Source organism: Protobothrops mucrosquamatus, unplaced genomic scaffold, assembly GCF_001527695.2.
Source record: "Protobothrops mucrosquamatus isolate PMUCROS unplaced genomic scaffold, P.Mucros_1.0 scaffold13, whole genome shotgun sequence".
NCBI lineage: Eukaryota > Metazoa > Chordata > Lepidosauria > Squamata > Viperidae > Protobothrops > Protobothrops mucrosquamatus.
In genome coordinates, this window is record NW_015386400.1 from 1059647 (window position 1) to 1086330 (window position 26684).

The window sequence follows — 26684 nt, forward strand, 5'->3', positions numbered from 1 at the left end:
AAAGTGTCTGCTTTATTGGCTATAAAATAAAGACTGATGGATGCCATTTATTTGTGTCAATTTCATCACATAATTCTTTTGGGTAAAAGTGGAGGGATACCAATATTTTTGGCAGCATCTGTAAATCCTCCTATTTTTCATAGGTTTCTGTGAAACTCTTTTAAAAATTATTTCCTTCTAATTTGAATATATATGACTTGGGCCTTTTACTTTAATTTAGAGACTTATTTTATTTTGTGATATTTTATTATATTGAACTATAGCATTTATTTATTTATTTATTTATTTAATTTAATTTATATGCTGCCCTTCTCCCGACGGGACTCAGGGCGGCGCACAACATATTTAAAACAAAACATAAATACATTCCCCCCCCGATAAAACCGAATTAAATCAAATTTTAAAGTTGTGTCTCTGTCAAATTGCTAAAAAATAAACCCCATATAAAATCCTCCCTAGGTCAGGTCCGCTTGCTGGAAGAGCCATGTCTTGAGGGCGCGACGGNGGATCTGCGGCAGAAGGCGGTCTCGGAGATAACCGGGTCCTATGCCATGAAGCGCTTTAAAGGTGGTAACTAACACCTTAAAGCGCACCCGGAGGGCCACTGGCAACCAGTGCAGCTCGCGCAGTAGCGGTGTCACATGGGAGCGACGAGTCCCTCCCAACACCGCCCGCGCGGCCGCATTCTGGACCATTTGAAGCCTGGACCATTTGAAGCATGACCTAGTACTAATTGTTGTTTTATGTTAAGTTTGCATATGCTTAGTTATAATAAACATATGGAAAGTAATATTACTGCTATCACTAGTACAAGATGGATAATTTAGGAAAGCATGAGGCTATCATGCAAAAGTGCCTAAGGTCTGAAAAATAAATTCACTACCATGTTTTTCCAAGCTTATCTACTTGTAGCAATGCCACTTCTTTAAAAAGATTTACCTCTAGTAAACAGCCAATCACTTCCTCTATACCTGTTTACAGACACTGGATCTTTTGCATAAAAATCTGGTATGTATTTCATAATATCATTCAAATGTCATGGAGGACTGATTTAGATAAATCTTTGAAGAAAGATTGGGTCGATGTGCAGGGATCTGTTTTGCATCTTTATTAATCAATATCACTGCAAAGGAAAAGAATGTGAAGTTCTCAGAAGGCTAACCTTTGGCCCTACAAAACTCCAATCTCTCAACTTCAAAACTACCAAGTATTGTTGGACTGAAAATTGATCAGCAGGAATTAGAGAGTCTTTTATACACCTTCCAATGTAGGTGAATCAAATGATCAATCTGGTTGACCAGCTCTATTTCCAAGAAGGTGCTAGAATATTACATATTGACTTTTCCCCCTTTTCTTGTAATTATCATTAGTATCAACCCTATAAAAAGTTGGCCACCCCTGGAATGTGACTTAGATTCCAGATATATTGAGCTATAATTCACATATCCTCCAACTAGATTAAAAAAAACCACAGGATAGTTTTTCATAATAACAACTCCTCCCAGCTTATTCTAACCCAGGGTCCCCACCCCGATCTGTGGACCAGTACCGGGCTGCGACATGCCAGTAACTGGTCCGCACAAACAAGCAAAGCTCCATCCGCAGGATGCAGGCAGCACACAAAACCACACCCCCTTTGGTCCGCAGAAAAACCTCTCTGCACAGAATCGGTTCCTGGGGCCCAAAAGATTGGGGACCTCTGTTCTAACCAATTTATAGATGCATTATATTTTTGTATAAATAGCTGTTTTGTTTCCATTCAATAGTAGTTCTGTAGCAATTTGCATATACACTGAACTTAAACTTACATTATTGAACGATCTAGTAGCAGGCTGTGATTAATTTTCAAAATTACTAATACTGAACATTTTCACTAGAAAGTGGAATAAGATCATAATGTTCTTGGTGCTATGTTTACATTCCACAGAATGAGAATAGAAAATTTGGTTTGAAGCACAAAATCCAGTATTTAGAGAGCTTATGTTTCCATTATTAATAATATACTCACAGTCCTCAGAGTTACTCAGATAAGCTTGGAAAAGCAGTCAGGCAGGCAGCAGTTAATAACTGGCTGGCTTCAGGAAGTCCAGTTTAGGCCTCAGAGACCTCCCAGGCCTAGAACGGCCCACTGGAAATGCATGGGTACCACTTCCGGAAGTCCGTTCTAGGCATCAGAGGCCTGGAGGGGGCCTCCCAGGCCTAGAACGGCCCACCAGAAGTGCATGATGCCACTTCTGGAAGTCTGTTCTAGGTATCAGAGGCCCAGGCCTGCATCACATAATAGAAATGGTTGTTCAGATATTTGAATCCCACCACTGGATTTAACCGTCTTCTTTCTACCCTCACAATCACCCACAAGATTTTTTGTATATCTATTTCTGAGTTATATCAACCTGCATAGAAATTAGAGTTTTCAACTCCAATCTTGAGGTTCTGAAAGAAAGACTTGCTTCCATATGCATTTTCCTCTTTAAATATAAAGAGAGAGAAAGAGAAAGAATGTTCAACTGAAACACCTGAATCTCCAATTAAATATCTGCATGTGAAAATATAGAAAGCTTTTGAAGCAAGTTCCACAGTCTATGAATAGATAACTACTCACATTAACAGAATCTCCAGCATATCTTAAAACAGTTCTTAATTGTATGGCATTAAGTTTTCATTCACATTTTGTTTTCTGTGAAAATCTTCCAAGACTTGATTTTACCATCAAATAATAATAATAATAATAATAATAATAATAATAATAATAATAATAATAATAATAATAATAATAATAATAATAAGAAGAAGAAGAAGAAGAAGAAGAAGAAGAAGAAGAAGAAGAAGAAGAAGAAGAAGAAGAAGAAGAAGAAGAAGAAGAAGAAGAAGAAGAAGAAGAAGAAGAAGAAGAAGAAGAAGAAGAAGAAGAAGAAGAAGAAGAAGAAGAAGAAGAAGAAGAAGAAGAAGAAGAAGAAGAAGAAGAAGAAGAAGAAGAAGTTGTTCCCCAAAATAACTGTGATGCTGACTGACATTTATTCCATTTTTGCATAGCATGTGTTTGTTGTATGGAAAAAATTAGAAACACAAATTTTGCTGCTCTTATTTTGCTTAAATATTAGGGAATTCTGCCAAGGTTTAGCTGAGTACAGAGGAAATGGATCTTTAAAATATGAAATAAGAACAGACAAAATGAAGAAATATGGTTTTCTTAAAATAAACAGAAATATTATCTTTCTTTAATCTGTCAAAGGCAAAGCTGTATGGCTGAAGCACCAAAAATAAAAAATAAAAATAGGAAAACAGGAAATGTGCAATCTGTTTTTTATTCTTTATACCCCGCATAGTTAAGGCACATACTCAATATTTGTGCTTTTGTATGGGAAGTAACTTCAAAATGCATAATATGTACATGAAAACAGATGCCCAACTAATCAGACCTACTCATTTCCATTTAAAGCTTACCGATAGTATCCAAGATTTTATATTTTTCATTCCAATTTTCATGTTTTCAGTTCTGATATGTATCACAAAAGCACCTAAAGACATATACTGAGATATATGAGTAGATTTTACATTGAAAGGATCATTGCTCTTTAAAAATCAGAAGGGGGATTCTGTACAAATAGAATGCTCAATGTATGTTCAAAAATGTATGCTCAAAAAAAAAAAGCAGGAACATAAGCCTGATGGTTCCTTCCCTAAGTCTTCAATCCACCTTTTAAAGCCTTTTTAAATTGGTATTTTCACAATTTAATTACAGATACAGGGAAGGTTTCCTTTTCATTGGGAATCTCTCACTTTCATTAGAAGAGAGGAACTTTTTGTATCTGTAGAAATATCAAGGTTAGAAAGTACTGATCTTCACTATACTTTCTTTCTTTTCCTTCCTTCCTTCCTTCCTTCCCGCCAGAGACTCCTGGATCTCCCCCAATTCTGCATCCCTCCCCATGAGCAACATTGAGGTGGCCACGCCTACCCTGGCCACACCCACCGTCTGCCATGACCACTATAGCCATGCACACCCAGTGGACCACGCATACCTGACACCTGGCGATACATAAGTGGGTTTTGGGGTGCAGTTTGGGCACTCGGTCTCTAAAAGGTTCGCCATCACTGCTCTAGCCCATCATTAGTTAAGTCCTGACTGAAGAATATCAGGAATATCTTTTTAATCTTAGCACTGTAACTATTATAATCCTCTTACAGGAATACATTCTTCCCATTCATAAAGCCATTTTGTTCTACAATTGTTTAAGAAATAACTGCTATTTTCTTGATGCTGACTCACAATTTTAATTAATCAATTTATTATTACAGCCAAAGGCCAACACATAAATTAAACATTCAAATAAAACAAAACTAAACTCACAATTTTATTGATTCTTCCTTACTTCTGCTTCCTTAATCTTATGTAATGCACGTAAGAAAATATGAAAATTCAAAAAGACATGTATACATGAATATACTAAAAAAGCTTCTGAGAAAGTGCTGAAACCCACACGTCTGAAGGAATTAAACTACTTCCACTAGCTTTCGCAATACCAAGAAATCATTTAATATTTTTAAAATGTTAAAAGGCAAGAACTAGAGCAAAAGAAATGTGCAGTTGAAGAACACACCCACACTATGATGTAGCCCATTTCAGACACTTGGAAAATCATTCTGCATCTAGTGAAACATGCTTCTTCTTCTTGTGCCATATTCGTTAACCCTGTATTAAAATTTTCTCTTCTATTTTAATAGGGATGTAGAAATATAATAACTTAAAGACAAACTTGATGCTATTTTTGTTTGTCTACTACTTCCCTCATTCCTGATTGTTGATTATAGCATTCATCTTCCACCTTCTCTTCAGCTTTTCCTTTAGTTGAAAGAAGCAACAGCTCTGGATAAAAGCCCTGTTTTGATAAAGGTTTTATTGTATTGTTCGCCTTAATATGTCTTTCTTTTCAAGGCAATGATATTACTATATTTTCTTAGGAGTAATTACCAGCATATCCCAATGTACATTATGTGTCATTCTTCTTCTTCTTCTTCTTCTTGTGCCATATCCGTTATCGGACGTTGGCGATCATGTTGGCGATCCTGTTTTTATCAGCAGCCGCACGAAAAAGTGCTGCTGAGTTTTGTCCAAACCAGTCCCTTAGATTTTGAAGCCACGATGTTCTTCTTCTGCCTGGACCTCATTTGCCTTCAATCTTTCCCTGAAGGATTAAATGGAGTATGCCGTATTTTTCTGGGTGTCGCATCACATGTCTGAAATATTCTAACTTTCGTTTTTTAATTGTTTTGATGATTTGCAGCTATATATATAATTTTGAAGATACAAGTCTCAGGTATATTCATATTCAAAAACTAAAACACAGATCACTGAGACTAAAATTTTATTAAAAACTTAGCTTTCGTCAGCGCCTGCTAACATTGTCAGAGTTCTAGCCAGGATTGAGAATCATGTTCTTATAGTCTTTGTGACGCTAAGCGTTTAGCTAATGACCGTGTTCCCTTTAAAAAACCAGATGGAGACAACGGATGGACCGGTAACCAGTCAAGGAGCCGAGCGCAAAGCTGCCTGGCAGCATAAGAAGGACTCCCAGCAATCTTGCATCACGCTCTGATGATGTCGGTAGTGAAAGGCTCAGCTTTTAATTAAACAGTTTTGTTTTTAGTATTATCCTGGTGTTTGGATTATTTTATGATACACACACACACACATATATATTTCAAGAGCTTACTTTACAAAAATCTTGCATTACTCAGACCCCATGACCCATTTTTCTAGAATTCTATGTCTTGCCTACTATAAAAGATTAGGATTATAAAATTTACAATGATGAATTATTTACAGATTGGGAGAATTAGATAAAAGTTTTGAGAACCCAGTATGGTAAAAGTGCAAAAAAAGTGCATTAAAAAAATCAGTACTGTAGATTACATATGCTATCCATGCCCTGGGAATTAAATTAATTTTAATGTATTCTAGACACACAATAAGAGAGTCCAAGCTCTGAAAAATATTTTAAATCAAATCTTTATTTTCATCACAGAGTAGCACATAAAATATTTTAAATATTGATATTTTTTGTACCACTAGGAATCCTTCTGAATTTTCACATGATTTTTCAAGCAGCTTCATGTTCCTATAAATTAGATTCGTCCAAGGGCAAATACTTAGTCATCATCTGATTAGAATACCAATTCTACCAACACTGCTTCTCTTTTTTTACTTGAGCTTCTCATCATATTCTTTGTTTTAGCTCCTTCCTGTTGCTACTTTTTTATTATGTTGGCCGTTTCCTTCTTTTTTTCCAAGAACACAAGAGCTCAAGGCCTAGAACAACTTGTGTTTGTCTTCTGGCAGACATGACTAGAATATTAAAACTATACGGAAGCCCATGTATGATGTTTGAGACAAAGATAGCTGCAAACTAAAGGCTTTTCAAGCAACTGTGATTTTGTCATCACCTCACAATGAGAACAGAACACTGTGTTTATGTTCTGCGAATAATAGTTTGCATGCCAAAAAGCCACAGACAACTGTTGTACAAACATATGTGCAACTTGTAAAAGAAAGTAGCAGGTGGCAGTAGAAGACATCAACTCAAAGCAAAGGGAAACACCTAAATATAGAGTCAAGATGGCAATACCCTTTTAAAAATAAATAAATAAAATAAATAAATTATGGAATGAAAACTGAGCGCACGAGGTGGCGAGCCAAAACTTCAAGATCTTTGATGATAAGGAGAGTCACATCAAGTAAATGTCCATGTTTCGGGCAATCTTATAACTGTACCTAAACATTAGTTATTGGAAAGAATAAGAACATTTAAGGTACTAACTATAGAAAGAGACATACTGGGCATATAATGACCCAACAATATACATTGTAATATAAACAACATCACTGTATCATTGTTAATGACAATATTTTTAAATGGCTCCTAGCAAGAAAAAAGTAACCTAGGCCAAGTGCAGGATAAGTCAAATAACATTGCCCTGTTGAAATAAAAGCTTATGGTGCCTAAGGAGAATTAAAAAAAACACCATAAAGACTATTTCCTTTGTCATGCAACATCACAGAAAAGTCTTAGAAAAATCTATTGCAATGCAAAATAAAACACTGCAAGACAATTTTTGAAACTAAGAATATTTCATCTGATAAAATATATTCAAAATTAAAGAAAGGAAATTATATATTTATACATGTATTTATTGATAGTTTTTGAGTTTATATTGTAATAAAGTGTAAAGCATTAAAACCAACATAATAAACCAGGATCTCCTGACAAAGTTCATTCTAACGCTTCTTCCAATCCAAGTGATTGTAAAATCTGTCTCTATTGCTACAGGTAAGTTTTCAGACTGAGATGTTTTGCCAGTGGCACATGTTGCAATATTAAAAAGGCACATAAATAATGTCCTATATCATTAGACAGAAGGGAAGTCTGAAAATGTATGCTTCACTGTTTGTCTCCTTTTAAACCATCTTGTCCTACAATGTCTTTCTACCTTAGCTAAAAACAAAGACAAAAAAAAAAAAAACAGGGATCAACTTACAGGGATTATTTGTTTCTCTGGTTGTAACTTATTTCCCTATAAAACTGATGTACAAATTCCACATCAACAGTCAACACAACAAATAACTTTCCATATCTTTATGCAAATAGGAACCTGTGTCTCTTGGGATAGCAATATATATTTAGTGCAGGTACCTTCTCAGAAAATAAATTTAGTGCAAATAATTTGTTGCATACATAGATTTAAGCAAGAATGGCGTACATCATACGTCTATTGTGCTCGTGGTTCAAAAAAGAGAGATAATTGGATTTAATTAAAAAAAATCTGAATTTGACCACAATTAGAGTGGAAAATAGCAATTGAGCCTAAAGCAGCCATTTGCTTTTTAAGTTGTTTATACATGGTACTAGTAGTCATCAGAAGGAAGCTTCCATATACTAGCCTCATTCTGTCAATTCCCTTAAATTTGCATCTTATAAGTTCTCACCATGCCGTTGTTTCTGGCACATTATGAGTAAAGACACATAACAATCAGGAACACTGGCACAAAGTAAGACTGTTTAAACAGAGTGTGTGTGTGTGTGTGTGCGCGCGCGTACATATATATATACATATTAGCTGTACCTGGCCACGCGTTGCTGTGGCTCAGTCTGGTTAAATGGAAAAGAAAGAAAAGAGAAAGCGCACATTTGTGTCACAGGTGTCATATCTATATAATAGTAGGTATATAAAAACACGCGCGTATTCGAATGCAACGTTGCGTCAAAATTTCAAAGCAATCGGTGAAGAACTTTCGGAGATTTAAGATTTTGAACAAACGAACATTTACATTTTTATTTATATAGATTTTATATACACATTTTTCTTAAAAGGTGTTAATTGAATCTCAGCCAATTGTGCTTGTATCTGAAAAAAAGAGAACCATTCACAATCTTCTATACTGGTTCCAGAGAACTTCCAAAATGACTCGTAGGATATTAGCATCACTTCTTTGTGTTAATGAAGTAATATTCACATAGCCAACAGATCCAAAAAGTATATTCAGTATTTTTATACTATTAATTATTTCCACTGGATCTTAATAATAATAATAGTAAAGTTGGAAGGGACCTTGGAGATCATCAAGTCCAACCCCCTGCTCACGCAGGAAACTTTATACCATTTCGGACAAATGGCTGTCCAGTCTCTTCTTAAAAACTTCCAGTGTTGGACCATTGGCCGCTTCTGGAGGCAGGTTGTTCCACTGGTTAATTGTTCTAACTGTCAGGAAGTTTCTCCTTAGTTCTAAGTTGTTTCTCTCCTTGATTAGTTTCTATCCGTTGCTTCTTGTCCTGCCTTCGGGCACTTTGGAGAATAGCTTGACTCCCTCTTCTTTGTGGCATCCCCTGAGATATTGGAACACTGCTATCATGTCCCCCCTCGTCCTTCTCCTCGTTAAACTAGATATACCCAATTCCAGCAACAGTTCCTTATATGTTTTAGCCTCTAGTCCCCTAATCATCTTTGTTGCTCTTCTCTGTACTCTTTCTAGAGTTTCAACATCTTTTTACATCGTGGTGACCAAAACTGGATGCAGTATTCCAAGTGTGGCCTTACCAAGGCATGGTAAAGTGGTATTAATACTTCACGTGATCTTGATTCTATCCCTCTGTTAATGCAACCTAGCACCGTGTTGACTTTTTTGGCAGCTGCAGCACACTGCTGGCTCATATTTAAGTGATTGTCCACTAGGACTCCGAGATTCTTCTCACAGTTACTACTATTGAGCAAGATAACCCCTATACTATACCTGTACATTTGGTTTTTCTTGCCTAAATGTAGAACCTTACTTTTTTCAACATTGAATTTCATTTTGTTAGATAGCGCCCAGTGTTCAAATCTGTCCAGATTGTCCTGTATCTTAAGCCTGTCTTCTGGAGTGTTAGCTATTCCTGCCAGCTTGCTGTCATCTGCAAATTTGATGAGTTCCCCATCTATCCCCTCGTCCAAATTGTTGATGAAGATGTTGAAGAGCACTGGGCCCAAAACAGAGCCCTGGGGTACCCCACTACACACTTCCCTCCATGTAGATGCGGTTCCATTAAGGACCACACGCTGAATACGGCCAGTCAGCCAGCTACAAATCTATCTGGTGGTGATGCTGTCTAACCCACATTTTTCTATCTTATCAAGTAGTAGGTTGTGATCTACTTTTTCAAATGCCTTACTGAAGTCCAAGTAAATTATATCCACAGCATTCCTCTGGTCCACTAATTTTGTCACTTGGTCAAAGAATGCGATAAGATTTGTCTGGCATGATCTCTTTTTGACAAACCCATGTTGGCTTTTAGTAATGACTTTGTTTGCCTATAGGTGATTCATTGTTTGATTATCTTTTCCAGAAACTTCCCAGGTATTGAGGTCAAGCTGATAGGTCTGTAATTTCCTGGATCCATTTTTTTTTCTTTTTTGAAGATGGGAACTACATCAGCTCTTTTCCAGTCCTCTGGTAGTTCGCCAGTGCTCCAGGATCTTTGAAAAATATAGTTCAGTGGTTCTGAGATCACATCTGCCAGTTCCTTGAGAACTTTGGGGTGTAATCCATCTGGTCCTGGTGATTTGAACTCGTCTAGGCTGGAGAGATGCTCACTTACCATTTTCTTGCCTATCTTAACTTATGTTTCTATTCTGTTTTTTATGGCACTATTTTTGATAGGTTGGTCTATCAAATCTGTTCATATAAAAAATCAATCTCAAAACAAAACATACAGTACTTTTAATGCCATTAATATCTTGCTTACTTTATGGAATAAAAATGTATTTCTCAACTGCACTCAGTATTGATTAATATAAAGTGGAGAAACAACATCAGAACTATAAATCAAAGGATCAAAAAGAGATAATTACACCAGAGACTTAAATAGTTGAGAGCAAAGTCACTCTCGTTTAGAAGAGCCTTTCTTTTTTCAATGAATGAGCTACTTATCCTTCAGTGTCAAGGCTCTAAATCCATTGTTTCCTCTTAATCTTGTCACATCAGTGATTAGCATGCTGCCAAAGAAGCATCCACTTGGCAATCCACAGTTTTATCCATGCCCATTTTATGTCTTCCATTTTATGTCTTCCAGAAAGGAAGTATACAAATTCAGTGTTGCACTAATGAAAGTCAACAGTAGCCTCCATTTAGCTTCAGCTATTATGACCTTGAAGAAAAAGACCATAAGGCAACTCCTTGCTCTTGGACAGCAATAAATCCACTTCCTGGATTTGGTAGTTACTGTACTGCAATGGATGGAACTTAAGAATTGAAAAAAATGCCTCAGTTAAGTAGCAGGATTTAATCTTTGGCTTATCTCAGAAGACTGGCATTGATTCATATTTCCATTAGAAAATTCCAGAGCTGTCAAGCAGACTGAAACACCAGAAACATCCCAGAAGCAGGCAGTGCCAAATCTATGTTATTGCCAAGGAAGTAAACATATCTAAATAGCCACCAGGAATTGAACTAAAATGGATCTTTATCATGCCTAGAGTTGAAATAACAGATAGGCATTTACACCTATTGGTTTATCAGATTACAAAACTGAGGATGTGTCGAACCTTCCTCATTAAGAGCTTGTGTTGGAAATGGAGAAAACAGATACAGTATAATTTAAGCAACTGTTTTCTTGATTTTCCAAAAAGTGGCCATAGCCCAACTGATTTATGAAGTTGCACTTTATGAAATGCTATGTAATTGTAAGTATTAAAATATAACTCATGTCCAAGTGTCACTGCAAAATCTGATTAAAATTCAAATTGTATTATAATTGATGCAAAGAACTACATTTCAAATATGGATTCTAGAATTGATGCTTATCAGAAAAAAATAAATGAGAAAAAGTAATGAGAAAAAATTAGTGGTAAAATAGATATTATATTCTATGTAAATGATTACTAGGAAGCACCATTAGGGTATCTGAAAAGAAACATAATACTAACACCAAAATAAAAGCAAAATTGTTTTACATTTTTGCAAGAGCATCAAATCTTGCAGGAATTTGGTATCCTTCTGCAAAGTTTTAGATTTTGTTATTTATTTCAGACATTTATTATTTTAAATTTTAAATTTACTTTAATGTTGTGAACCTGTTGGGACAGATATTGGATTCTTAACACCTGGATGACGTGACAATCCTCAACAGTTTTCAATTGTAATTTACTTATCCAGAAGTAAATGGCAGATACTGTGCTACCAAGCAGGTCCAGGATAAACCAAATCAAATCTGATTTCAGATTTACTGAATGCTAATGCTAGGATAAATATAAAAGAAACATTTATTCAAAAGTAGCTTTTGATTGTATAAATATTATAAAAACAACTACAATTAAGCAATACAGACTTATAAATTGTTTGGAGTCAAAGAAAGGGAATAATCTCTTTGGAATTGGTTTTGCTATTTAATATCAGCATCAGATAATTTTCTAATGGTACATTTGTCCTACCTTGATTTAAATAGTTTCAGCTGTAACTGATGTTTCCAGATAATGTTCTTTAAATTATCAGTACTTGGAGAAAAGAAAATTTTTGTTCAAAAATAGCAAGCTGCAGAACAGCCTCTTGGAAAATATCAATGAAAATATAAAATAACAGCTTTTGCCTTCCAAATCACAGGCAATTATTCATTTCTTCACAATAGATCATAAGCAGATACTTTCAAACAATATAATGCCACAATACAATAAGCACTTGATACTTTGGGAAGCGGGGGTCTTGAATGGGTAATTAAAATCTCTTTGCTTTAGAGACGACATGGAGGAAGTAAAAACATAGATACTACTACCACCACCTTCACAATGGGATGAATTGTCCTCATTTAATTCTTTGAAAACACGTGGAATATAAAGGTTGTGATCTTCAAATAATTGCACACTGGATTCCAGTAAAATAAAAATGATCACGTTTAATTTCAAAATATTTCAGTAGCTAGGAGTAGATATAGTCATTCACCAAAGAAAATCAATCATTTAAATGTATGCATTGAATGGCTTGCATTCTTTTTTTGCTCATGGATTTTTCTCCAAGGAAGTCCTATATATTTACCACAGAATCTCCACATATTATTTAAGGTTCAGGAGAACTAATTCAGAGAAAAAAAGGGGGAGATTTATGATTCAGGCAGGCTCAAAAAGTAGGAAGGTGTAACTGAAGAATTCTGAGACAAGGCTGATTTTGAAGTACAATGATACTTTGATACTTGACTTTTAAACTCACTAAATTTGGTACTCAACACATTTTGACATGAAAATTTTATCCCAGTACTCGTTGTTTGTTTGGTACTTGACACACAAGCTAGAACTTCTCAGTGTCAGCTGCTTTGTGACTCATCACATTATTCCTTATGGGAAAAATCTGTTTGGTACTCATCATTTTTAGTACTCATCGTGCCTCCCTGAACCAATTTACAATGAGTATCGAGGTACCACTGTATCAGGAATTCTTCTAAGGTAGGGGTCCACAACCCCTGGTCCATGGACGGGTACCGGGCCACAGCCTGCCAGCAACTGGTCCGTACAAACAAGCAAAGCCCTATCCGTGGGATGCAGGCAGCACACAAACCCACACACTCCGGTCCGTGGAAAAACTTTTCTCCATGGAACCGATCCCTGGTGCCCCAAAGGTTGGGGACCTCTGTTCTAAGCATTGTCTCATTAGTGCTTTATGGCTTCCTAAAGCATCATCAAATCATTATTGTACCAAGAAAACATTAATGAGAATAGGCTTAAAAATAATTACAAAAATGTTGCCAAAAGTCACTTTAAATCACTAGTCAGGAAATGGTCTAAATCCTGAAGTTATATTAGACTGTTGGCTAGCTCTCATATTTCTAGGAAAGTTTCTCCAGGATCTAAGGCAAATCTGACAAACTATTTTATGTTTTAGTACTGATTTTCATTTGTGTGCCTGAATAAGCTAAAAAAATTATGGCTTAAACATATAAATGTCACTTAAGAGATCATATGGACAGAGCCATAAGGGGCCAATTAACACATTATTCCAATTGATGCCAGTTTCCTAGCCAAATTGGCATCTGTTTTTATAGTAATTATTGCCCAAAAATGAAGCAGAGATGAGACACCCTCAAGGAAAACTTCCGTTTTTAGAACCTTCCTAGAAGAGGAGACAAACTTGTAGTGATTGTCAAACTCAAGGGAAGGAATCCCAGAAGAAGCCTTTTTCTCATGCAGAAGTTAGAAATTACAAAGTCAGGTAAAGGCTCTTCTCTAATAGTTGTTCAAAAATGGAAGTATTCCCAACACAGATCGAGGATTCACAAGGCGTGCCATTCCAGGAGAATACTTGGAAAAGACATTCCCCAAACAGTTATGTAATTGTGACAGAATTAACTACCAAGTAGCTAGCTACCTTCTGATTGTCAAAAGGTATCACAACGCACAGTATGGGGGTTACAGAGAAGACTCCAGGAACACAACTGAGTGCAGCAGAAGTTTTCAAGTTGCTTCTCCATGGGTGAAAGCAAGGTCGTAATTAATATGAAGACCTAAAGGGTTTCTGGGGAAAGTTTGAGAATTTTAGTCTTCCATCCTGCAGACTTAGGCACTCACTATAGTGCCTTAATGGATCACAGTATATGAAATAGTGATATACCAATACATTGCACTCCACAAATGACCAACTATTGAAATAATAATAATCTTAATACATCTCCCATTTATGCTGTATTTATATAATTTGATACTTTGATCATTTTCATTTCAAAGCAAGTTTGGTCACCTTAATCCATTAAAAAAATAACTGGCAATATTTGATATTGGAAATCTTTATGTGCTTTTTAAAGAAACTCTGATGCTCAATTTCCTTTGCATGTAGGCCCTACATAAGTAGACTGCAGAAATTACATTTGGAAAATTGATCAGTGAACAGTGGTTAATGTTCTGAGAGAATAACAATAGTTTCTGGTAAGTAGAAACTACATAGCAGGGGGGGAGGAAAGAAGTTGTAGGCATTTTTTTATACCTGTATATACATTGTAGAATTTTAAAAAATTCCACTTCAGCAATATTAAAATAAGATGGCAAAAAACCCCAAGTGTTTATAAATAGTATTTCCTTTTCATACATTATTGTGGCGAATAACGAGTGAAATCACTCAACGGATAAGTTGAGTGTATTTGTACTTTAATGCCCTGAGAACACAAAAATTACTAACAATTTAGTTTTATTAATGTTAAAAATGATAGCACATAACTAAAACTGAATTTAAAAGTTAATTTTATAAAGTAACTTGAAGAGGATAATAGAATTTAGATTAATTTCCAAAAGTTCTAAGATAAAAAAGCATTTACAGTCTCACAAAGCAAGAATTATTCATTCTTTTTTTTAAAAAAAGTAACCCAGGGGACTTGAATGTTTCTGTACATAATACAACCTTCATACCAAGCCAAAAACTTATCAAAACAAATGGCTGTGCTTTTTGTACTTAGATTATGGCTTAACTAGTATTAATAAGGCAATGCAATATAAAATAACAGACTTAAAAATTTAAGCAATCTACTTCCCTAAACATGCTAATATCCTTATGACATGCTTTAAATATATACATTGTGATATTTATTTTAAAATAGATTTTCTGGTTTAAATTATGATTAATTCAGACTCATGAAAGCAAACATTATAAAATAAAATGGGAAACTCCTTCTCTGAAATTCATTTGCATAATTATGCAAATAGTTAACTAGCTGTAGTACTTTATAAGTTTATTTTTAATGCCATTTTTTTAAAAAAAATCCTATGTTTTAAAACAAAACAAATAGAAAAATATTTTAATGATAGAAAATACAGATAGTCCTTGGTTAACAACCACTCGATCAACAATTATTTAATGTTACAATAGCACTGAACAAACAATACTTATGACTGGTCTTCGAAATTTTGACCATCCCAGCTCTCTGCATTCACATGACTGTAATCTGTGTGCATGGCAAACAGCTCTCACTTAACCTGACAGTCTGTTTACAAGCACCTGGGACTTTGCTATAGGCTTCCACATTAGCTTTGGTCATTGGGAGCCTGCATGATTGCAAGGATGGCCTGGTTCAACAACCTGTGAACTAAGCGCAACAATGACAATGGGGATTGCAGAAATTGCCATGATGCAGTCATGTGATATCACACTTCACAAGTGCATTTTTCAACCACAGAAATTCCAGTCAATTGCTAGTATTTAAAATATCATTTACTAAATGCACATTAAAACTATATAAATTTTACAAAAGTTGCTTTTTGCAAACTCAGGTATATATTACAGTTATCTATTATTTCTCCTTGGGCTGGTATGATTGACCAAGTAGGAATATTTTAAAGTGACAATGGCCATACAATGCAGTAATCACATCAAGAAATTGGTGAAATCGGGAGAAAAATGAAGCTAAATATCGCAGGTGAAGAATAGTTTATCTCAAATTTGAAGTCAGTAAAGCTTATGTCACGGATACAGCATGTCTGGCCTCCCAAGACCTGAAGATGTTGACATAAATTGAGATATGTCAAATTATTACCCGGTGACAGTTTGTGGAGGAAGAAAATATCTATAACAACTTAATTTCCTGGCAAATAATTACCTGTGAAATATGATTAATAGAGGATTCCATTCTCCGGAGTTGGGAGGCTTGGATATCCAATAGTTGGAGCACATTGTTGGCCAATGCATTGATCTGGTAAGCAACACTGGCTAAAGATTGGGTTGTATATGCTTTGGTCTCTTCTAATGCTTTCCTTTTGTCTGGAGCCTAAAGAATGAGACAAGAAAGTGAAAAGTGTTATTTTTTTAAGATTCAGATAGATCACACATGAAGTCTTAACAAAATCAATTACTGATTTTGCTTTAATATGTTTTATAGAGTGAGATTTGAATAAATACCTAGGCACATATAATCTTTTCAAAACATTTTGGTGACTCCAAAGAAAGTCCCCCATAATTGTATCCCCTAGAAACACTTTACAATTCTCTTCATAAGGAATGGAATGTATGAAACACACATGCTAATATTCTTGCAGTGTACAGTATGTTCCAATCAGACAATTCAGAAACAGGAAAGGTCTCCTGCAGAATAGTTCACACCCAGATAGACAAACTGGTTATTCAAATGGGGGGGAAAAAACAAGCAATACCGGTATTATATGCAATTTTGGTTGACTATTACAGAAGAATTTTAAAGACTTTTTTTACGCAAGCTAGTTAAATTCTTACTATTTCACAGGAGCTTATGAATTTCAATATAAATAAAAGTATATTCAAGGTACAACTGCAGATAGTTCTCAGATTAGGATGGCAATAAATGATACAGACATAAAGCACAACTACATAATTCCACATTGTTTACCGACAATCATCCCGGGCAATCCTGAGTACTATTGTAAGCCAAGACACAAAGGTCATTAAGCTGCAAGAGATAGGACTTCCAGGTAAGGGGGGCAGGTGCCAGGGGAGATCCTGAGTGAGCCAGCACAGGCCACATGCAAATTAGAGAGCCAGGATAGGCTAAAAGGTTAAAAGTTGCATGAGGCCCTAGGACTCGGGTCGTCCTTGGACTGTGACTCCCAGTCATCCTCCGCCATTTACATAGAGAGAGACAGAGACAGGCACTTGCGTTCTCTCTCTCTCTCTCTCTCTCTCTCTCTCTCTCTCTCTCTCTCTCTCAGAGAGAGGGGGGACTCAAATAGACATTGAGTATTTTATTTGAAAGTAACCTTCGACCCAGCATCTTTTTTTTGGGGGGAGTTCAAAATGTTTTTGTTGCATGCAGAAATAAAAAATTGTTTTCTTTGTAGCAGTTCATTGATTTCATCAATGCAACACACTATAGTTTTTTTTATACATAGCATAAAGGTAAAAAACTGATATATGCAGTGTTATCTTCATTTTAGATGTCAAAAGGGTTTTGTGGCTCCCAGTGTTTTCTTTTCTGTGGGAAACGGTCCAAATGGCTCTTTGAGTGTTTAAGGTTGCTGACCCCTGCCCTAGGAAGACCACTGGGGGTGGTGCCTGGCAGGCGAGTGCTGAATGGCCACTAGATCTGATAGCTCCAGAAAGGTATTAGGAAATACAAGCCAATGAGCTAGGAAATAATTAATCTGGCTCAAATTATCAAGCTAACCCTTGCCATATTCCAATATCTTGGTCTAAAAAATAATATTTGCTTGCTCCCACAGGTGGCAGTACAGCAAACATTACTTCTCCATCTCCCCTCCTTATCTACATGCAATAAAAAATGTCTTAGTGTTTTATTGAAGGAAAAAAAAAACCTCTACTGTGTGCAACCTGTGCAGTTCTCCCAACTAGCCTGAGGGTTTTAAGAGACTTAAGATAGCAGTTCTCAACCTTTTATGGCCTGTGGGCACATGTTTCAAGGTTAAAATGCTCCGTTCCATGTTACCGAAAGTATTCCAACATTATCAGATGAATTCTATCCTAAAAAAAAACCCACAAGATTATTTGATTGAAAAACAGTCAGAATATTTCTAGTAAGATTAGCACAGCATCAGAACATTTCCGAGGTTGTAACATTTCAATCTTGCAACATTTTGCATACTTCTAACTTCAAAAACATAGCAGTGTGCAGCACCCAGTATCTTTTTTTAAAAAAAAATATGCAAAGAGAGAGGCTTCTTGATTCAGTATCTGTTCCCTTGAAAACTTCAGTTATGAAAGGTGGCGATTTGCTTTGCAGTTTGTCACCTTCACTTTTTTAAACTCAATGTTTTTAGTTTGTTTGTTTTTTAAAGTAGAATGATAGAGCAGGGAACTTGGTAGGCACAAAGAGGCCCCTGAACACCATGTAGGGACCCAAGATCTAAACACATTGAACAATATCTTAAAATATTTTTGGAATTGTAATATTCATAAGGTTCTTAAATCTTCACATTTCATATATCAAGGAATTGTTTTCAGAATCATGTACTGAAAACAAACTGTTGAAAGAAGATACAACTAAGAAAGGCGGGAGGGAGGGAGGAGGAAAGGACTCCATTTCCTTTTAAAGTAGTATTTAATATCCATAAGAGATATTCTTTTGAGGGATGAAGCATTACTGTTGACAGACTAAATAGGCAAATGGAAAATGAGCTTTCAGCTAATAGAAAAGGTGTGACATCACCCTGCGTATAGTCAAGGCCATGGTTTTCCCAGTTGCAATGTATGGATGTGAAAGTTGGAGCATAAGAAAGGCTGAGCGACAAAGAATTGAGGCCTTTGAACTATGGTGCTGGAGAAGACTCCTGCGAGTCCCCTGGACTGCAAGGCATTCAAACCGGTCAGTCCTAGAGGAGATCAACCCTGACTGCTCTTTAGAAGGCCAGATCCTGAAGTTGAAACTCAAGTACTTTGGCCACCTAATGAGAAGGAAGGACTCACTGGAGAAGAACTTAATGCTGGGAAAGAATAGAGGACACGACTTCGCAACTAACAACAACATTCTGTGCAAGAAAATGCAATTTTCAGCTACTGTACAAACCAACGTCTGGGTTTCCCGATTTCAGAACTTGTAAGCTTTAAAAAATTCCTTTCACACTTTCATCTCTTATCTTCATCCCTAATTAAATATCATTAAATCTGAATAAATTTCCCCAACCTAAGTATTCTGCAGAGGTATGGATTTGAATTTCCTGATTTCAATGGGGAATTGCTGAGAAATTTGGGAGTTAACATTCATGCATCCTGATGGTGTACAAGTTTAAGAAAGCTGATCTAGAGACTAAGTCAAAAAAGATACAGACAATAAATGTTAATATTGGTAGCAAAGGAAAGCAAGAGAGAATGTGGGTAGGTCTGATTCTGAAGCAAGGTATCACCAATTTCCATGTGTAACTGACAAAGCAAGGCAAGCTCTCCTTCATAAGGTATGCATAGTTCAGTGATGGCGAACCTTTTAGAGACCAAGTGCCCAAACTGCAACCCAAAACCCACTTATGCATCATCGGGTGCCAAGTGGGTGTGGCCCATTGGGTGGGCGTGGCTGCGGTAGTAAGAGCAGACTAGGTGGGACTAAAAAGTTCAATCAATCAATTCCAACTTTGCAAGATCTTTTTTTTTCCCACAAGAAGTTGAAATTGACTGATTGATTGAACTTTTTTGGGGGGGTACACGGTGCGGAGGCCTAAAGTGAAAAGGTTTTATAAAACCCAGCTGAAGGCCTAGGACTGGGCAACAGCGTGCGTGCCCACAGAGAGGGCTCTGAGCACCCGTGTCCACAATTATCAAAGTAAGAGATTGTAGGAAGATTGTACCATTAGTCTACGGTAGCAAAAAAAAATGAGAAAATATCTGGTGGCTTTTTTAAAAAAATAACACATTTTATTAAAAGGCATAATCTGTTGTGAACTAGGTCTTTTAATAAAATGCACTAGTCTGAAAAGGTCTTACCAGATTCCTGACTCAAAAGCAGAGACATAATTGCTTTGGACAATGAGTTTTAAGAGGCACTGAAGAGGAAGGAACTAAGAAGACCCATAAGTGTACTACAAAACAAAAGGGAACTAATCACAGATATATATGCCTATAAAATTACAGGAAGAGTAATTACTGAAAGCAAGAAAGGACAAAGGAGAAGTCAGTTTAGAAATAATCAAGGATGAACAAAAAGAAATGCAACTGAAAAATTATTATTGTTTTAATAAAAATAAGTAAGCTGTAGTAAGTCAAACAAAATCTATGGAAAAAAGTAGAAAAGGGTAATGATGGTTATATTTCTCCCAGACGTTTTCCACAGTGGTGCCAACTTCAAAATCCAAAGATACAGTTTTATTTTTGTTCATTCCGCCCAAATACAAAATAAAAATAAAACCATCAGGAAGTAAGAAAGGAAGTGATAGCGTCTTAGCCTTGTGGCAGGATGATGATCATGAGAGCCGCAATTACTCATTGCTGGGAAACAGAGCTGAAGTAATTGGGGTATCTTAGACTTCTCTGTTGTATAAATGTTGGGCAATCACTTACATAAATCTCATTAAGAAATACATTTTTCTAGTGAAAATATCTTTCCTTCTTTCTTTCTTTCCTTCCTTCCCTTCCCCTCTCTCTCTCTCTCTCTCTCTCTCTCTCTCTCTCTCTCTCTCTCTCTCTTTCTTTCTTTCCTTCCTATATATTTCTCGCTGACACTATGCATCGTCTCCGTATGTCAAAGAATTTATTTGGCTACTTGCAAAAGTTTTGCTGCTCTGAATAAAATGGCACTATACCACTTGCCTTTTTTGACAAATTAGCTGAAGTAGCCAAATATAATTATTTCCAACTCTAGAGTGGTAGGGTACTGGGAGAAACCTTGCTTAATAATAATGATAAAGTTGGAAGGGACCTTGGAGGTCATCTAGTCCAACCCCCTGCTCCGGCAGGAAACTCTATACCATTTCGGACAAATGGCTGTCCAGTTTCTTCTTAAAAACTTCCAGTGTTGGTGCGTTCACCGCTTCTGGAGGCAGGTTGTTCCACTGGTTAATTGTTCTAACTGTCAGGAAGTTTCTCCTTAGTTCTAGGTTGCTTCTCTCCTTGATTAGTTTCCATCCGTTGCTTCTTGTCCTGCCTTCAGGCACTTTGGAGAATAGCTTGACTCCCTCATCTTTGTGGCATCCCCTGAGATATTGGAACATGATATTGCTATCATGTCTCCCCTCGTCCTTCTCTTCGTTAAACTAGACATACCCAATTCCAGCAACCGTTCCTTATATGCTTTAGCCTCCAGTCCCCTAATCATCTTTGTTGCTCTTCTCTGTACTCTTTCTAGAATCTCAACATCTTTTTTACATCGTGGTGACCAAAACTGGATGTAGTATTCCAAGTGTGGCCTTACCAAGGCATTGTAAAGTGGTATTAATACTTCACGTGATCTTGATTCTATCCCTCTGTTAATGCAGCCTAGCACTGTGTTGGCTTTTTTGGCAGCTGCAGCACACTGCTGGCTCATATTTAAATGATTGTCCACTAGGACTCGAGATCCCTCTCACAGTTACTACTACTGAGCAAGGTACCCCCTATACTATGCATTTGTGCATTTGGTTTTTCTTGCCTAAATGTAGAACCTTGCTTTTTTCACCATTGAATTTCATTTTGTTAGATAGCGCCCAGTGTTCAAGTCTGTCCAGATCCTCCTGTATCCTAAACCTGTCTTCTGGAGTGTTGGCTATTCCTGCCAGCTTGGTGTCATCTGCAAATCTGATGAGTTCCCCTCTATCCCCTCATCCAGATCGTTGATGAAGATGTTGAAGAGCACTGAGCCCAGAACAGAGCCCTGGGGCACTCCACTTTTTCCCACAGATAAAAATGTTGGGCAAAGTCCTAGAGCTTGTTTCTCAATCTTGGCCACTTTAAAATATGTGCACTTCAACTCCCAGAATTCTTCCAGCTAACTGGCTATGGAATTCTGGGAGTTGAAGCCTGCACATCTTAAAATAGTGATAACATAGCACTAAATTTCATATAACGCTTCATAGCGCTTTACAGTCCTCTCTAAGCAGTTTACAGAGTCAACATATTGCCCCCAACAATCTGGGCCCTCATTTTACCAACCTCAGAAGGATGGAAGGCTGAGTCAACCTTGAGCCAGTCAGGATTGAACTCCTGGCAGTGAACAGAGCAGCCTGCAATACTGCAATCTAACCACTGTGCCAACATGTGTCATGACCAAAAGTTGCAAAACTGTCTTAGAGTCTTTAGTTTATATTTGCTTGGAATGCAGGAAGAAGACTTAAGGCACACAGGCTTACCTACCCATAAAATTTTTCTAGATTCCATATACCCAGCAACCTGACATACCTTTGCAGCTCAAAACTAGAGGAAGATAAAGATCCACATGTGTCTGCCTTGTTTCAATCATGATTTATTAAATAAACCACAAGAAGTTAGCTACATTACAAAATTAGGCATAGTTTACAAAAAAGACTGCCTGTATTTCTCCAACATGTCAACCTAAAAGTAAACAATCATACCGTGGCTTAAGATGTTGGGTGAACCTAATCAGCATTGGTCAAACCACACTGACTCACATCCGTAAAAGAAGCCTGATGTAATGCTGACCTACCTCACTGCATTCCTCATGAGAATTCTACCAGCACTACTTTGAATAAAATTATAAGAAAAAGAAAGACAAATAAGCAAATTCCTTGTTTCTAAACAATAATAACTAATTAATTGATTTTCTCACAACACATTCCAAACACTTTCTACTGCGCAGCTATGTTCCGCAGGCTTGTAGGAAATTTGTTGGAATACTGTTATACTGCCAAACTTGCTGTTTCTGATATAATCCAATGCATATGTACCAAGACATTTTTCATTTGTATATTGTAACATTTGTTTACTAATATTTTATTTTACACTCTGAAGGGCCTCTTCAGGAGAGAGGAATATCATACAGATAAGTATATCTTCTCTCTCCTTACTTATCTGAAGTCTACTTTTCTCTGTTCATTTCTGGAGAATCTAAAAGATTTTGAAGTACAGAAAGATTCCTTATGTCCAAACTTTATGCAGCTGGGCCAATTTTGTCATCTACATTACTCTTATATTTATTCCTATTGAAAAGAAATGCAGTGATATCTAGTTATGCAGAAAGTCCTTCCTCCTTTGCATTGCCTGGTGAAATGCAAATTTGATTATTTTAATCGGTTTACATATGATTTAAACAATCTACATTCTGTTCACATTCCATTTCACTTAATACAGGATGCCCTAACCTGCACGTTGGTGCCAAAATAGACAATAGTCAGCAGGCTCCCATTTAAGCAATTCTTTTCTGCTCCTGTAATTCAACAACTCTTATTGCTTAAGCTTTCTGAGAAACCTTCAGAATTTAATTTACATTTCCTGGCATTTCCAGTTTAGTTTCTTCAAAATTTGCTCTTGTGTTCTATCAGCATTTTCACACAATTCAGTCCCAACAGAGGCATTCATCCAACATTATTTTAATATATACCAAGTTATTGGGCCATAGATTCCTCAGTCCTGGTATTTCAATATTTATCAAACACTGGAATAGAAAAGAAATGAATTCATTAAGACAGCTTAATAAGGCTGTACAACTTATAAAATGCAAAGCGTCAAAGATTCATAAATTAAAAGCAATCACAGGCCAAAAAGGAATAGCCTGTACACTGATCAGCCAGGCCTGCAGGCCCTTACCAGCTTGTCTTTAAGGATGACAGGATTGGAGGCCTCCCACAGTAGATTTGTTGAGTATTCAAAAATAAAAACCACCTGTGGGCTGCATGGCAGGTTGTATTTTGTACAAGCCTAATTTAAAGTTTGTTGTGTAGTAATTCTTATAAATCCTAGAATGCAGATTGATGCCCATTGCCCATTAACTGTAAAGGAAGGCTGAAATCACTATGAGAGAAACTATTACAGAAACAAAAACAAAAAAATGAATGGGTTCTCCATTCATTTTTCCTAATCTCAGTGTGCTTCCTCTACTCCCCCTCTGTTCTCCCTCTCTGAAGGAAGTCCATCTTATGGGACCAAGATGAAGGGCGTACTCTATGGTGCCTCTCTCCCTGTGGTACATTATACTTGCATATAAGATTGGTCCCCAATTTGATACTCTTTTGAAAGACCCTGCAAATCTGGTTTTGCCAGTGGGTCGGGGGATTCAGGGTAATACAGAGCCTATCAAGTGGTTTGTTTGATTGTTATACCAGAGGAATGGTTAATTGGATTTTGTATTTAGAGTTTAACTTCCCTCAAGCAAAGGAAGTCAAGTGGTCATATAATTTTTAATAAACAAACTAATAAATTTGAGTCTTAAAATTTGCAAGAAATCTTTTGCTTGACTGCCACAGAGAGTTCTTCATCAATGTCAGCCCTATCAAGAAGAGCACTGCTAAGAAAGAGACACCATGTAGATCTAAAGGTAGTTTTATTAGAACAGTTATATAGTACAGAATCTTGGATATCTGAAAGTGCTACTTTTCCTCCCTCTTTTATCTTCATGAGAATTGGACTGGGAGAGGAGGTGCTACCTGAGGTGTTTTTCCAGACTATCCTTTTGGCCAGATAAGTTTTGTTTATCTGATGATTGCCTTGGCAGTGGCTTATCCTTCTTAATTAAATACAATACGTGGATCTTCCCTTTTTATTAAGAACAATATTGCCTTCCTATAAATAGGCTCTCCCTCTGATTTATCAACTACACAGCGGGATTGGCTGCAATCTTCCTACCACTGTATCATAAGATTTCAGTCTGGGGATAATGAAAGGCCCTGTAGCATAGCTGTTCAGGCGTTAAACTTAGGCTGGCGAGACTCAGTTTCAACTTTTCACTCTACCTTGAAATGAACTGAATGGCTTTGGACCAATCACTTTTAAGTCCAACCTACTTCACAGAATTATTGTGAAAGTTAACATTTGGGGACACCTAATTTCTCTGATATTTCAGGGGGGAAAAGCAGAATAAAAATATGGTAAATAAGTGAGATTCTTTCTAATTCCATCCCATGACTGAAAAGCAGTTAAACATACAGAAACTGAATGTAGCTCTCTACTATATCTGCCTTTCTTCTGGGAAGTAAAGAATACCTCATGAACTCTCTCCAGAATGAAGAGTGAAATTTATTCATTAATTTATTCAGTTGTACAATTGTGCATCAGATACCTGACTCTGAGTGGCTAACAGTGAATTAAAACCTGATGTAAATATCACAAGAAAATAAAAACAACATATCCTATAGCCAGGATAAAAACATAACTATGACATGAGCTCATTCCGAGGTCCCCAGGCTCAGTAACAAAACTAGGTGTTTAAGGCCTTATAGGGTTGGGGCAATTTTGCACAAGCTAAATCCATTTGGTCCAATAAGGCAAGAAATCTTTAGCATATCGCATTCACGGGCTATAGGCAGTTTCAGTGGGTTTGTTTTTTTTTTGCCTTTTCATTGTCACCTTGGAAAGGTTTCACTGCTTTTAGAAACTATCCTATTCATCAGAGCCAATGAGATATAGAAATGTAAAACTGTTAGGTAGTCTGTAACCACGAATTCCCCAAACTGAAGCAGACTTACTTTTGAAACAGGCAGGGAAAAACATTAAAGGGCGATGTGAATTAGTGGAAGAAATAAGAGCATGAATTGTTATTGAACTATTCATCTCTGATTCTTCCATGAGTCACTGGTGTTCGCCCTTACATGCTCAGCAATTGATTCATGTCACTCGGTAAATTTAGCTTTTCATACCAAGGAAGGGTGAACAGCCAAGCTGCCCCTTGGAAAAACTGGGAAGTGCAGGGTAATGGTGAGAAGACATACAGTATGGTGCCTTAGCTTAAGTGAGGAGAGATAGGAGTGAGGAGACTGCTAGTGGCTAAATGTCCATCCACCCCACTGTTCCAGAGGAAAATGCCTAGATATCATTTCTTATGGAGCATAGCATGAACTGAACCCACACACTTTTTACTGAAAGCTTCCTTTCAGGATAGTTGTGAGGCTGCAAGTACAATGCTAATGTCTTGGATTTTTCAAACTAAGTTTTCAGTTTATGATCTGCAATAATGTGTCCCAGAGGTTTAATTATCCCACTCACACTAGATAATGTTTACCTACTATGAGCCAAGAGTCCAATTTGCAGGAACTATTAAGAACTGTACATCCAGACATCATTTAAAATAATTACAGAAGGGCTACCTATAGAATTTTATATGAGGAAGCCCATTATTACTATTATTATTATTATTATCCATAAAGCTTTTAAAGATGCTTAGCAAGAACTCAATCTTGTTGTGAGCAAGTCAATTGTTAAAAGATGCAAGAAAGAAAGCTAGGACAGCCACCACAACAATAGCCACAGAATTTCTCTGACTTGGAGAGACAGAGAATTATACTGAGCAAAAGACAACAAAAACATATGTTACTTGTTGCTATTTTAAAAATACTGATTGCAAAATGGGAGGAAATTGATCAAGCTGAAGAAAAAGACATATGAAAATAAAGATTTGATGACATTATGAAATATTCCTGATTTTAAAAAATGGTTTTCCAATTACACGAGAGCAGCTCATAAAAAAGTAATTCACATATATTGCATATAATACTTCATGACTCCGATGTTGACAAACCAGATAACATGGATTTTGACAATCAACATTCCACTGGAACTTGTATGAATTTCACAGGAAAGACCCAAATCTTTATCCCCAGTTGTTTGTTACTTGATTTATATGCCACCTTTC

At 36.6% G+C, this 26684-nt stretch overlaps 1 protein-coding gene across 3 annotated transcripts in view; it reads right to left on the reverse strand.

Annotated features, from left to right (window-relative positions):
- The window catches only part of ABI1 (abl interactor 1), an 83623-nt gene that overhangs the window by 33646 nt on the left and 23293 nt on the right, over positions 1–26684 (reverse strand). For all 3 annotated transcript variants that reach the window (XM_015810645.1, XM_015810646.1, XM_015810644.1), the window contains exon 2: positions 16098–16265. In XM_015810645.1, the coding sequence (XP_015666131.1) occupies positions 16098–16265 (168 nt within the window). The remainder of the gene's footprint in view (positions 1–16097; positions 16266–26684) is intronic.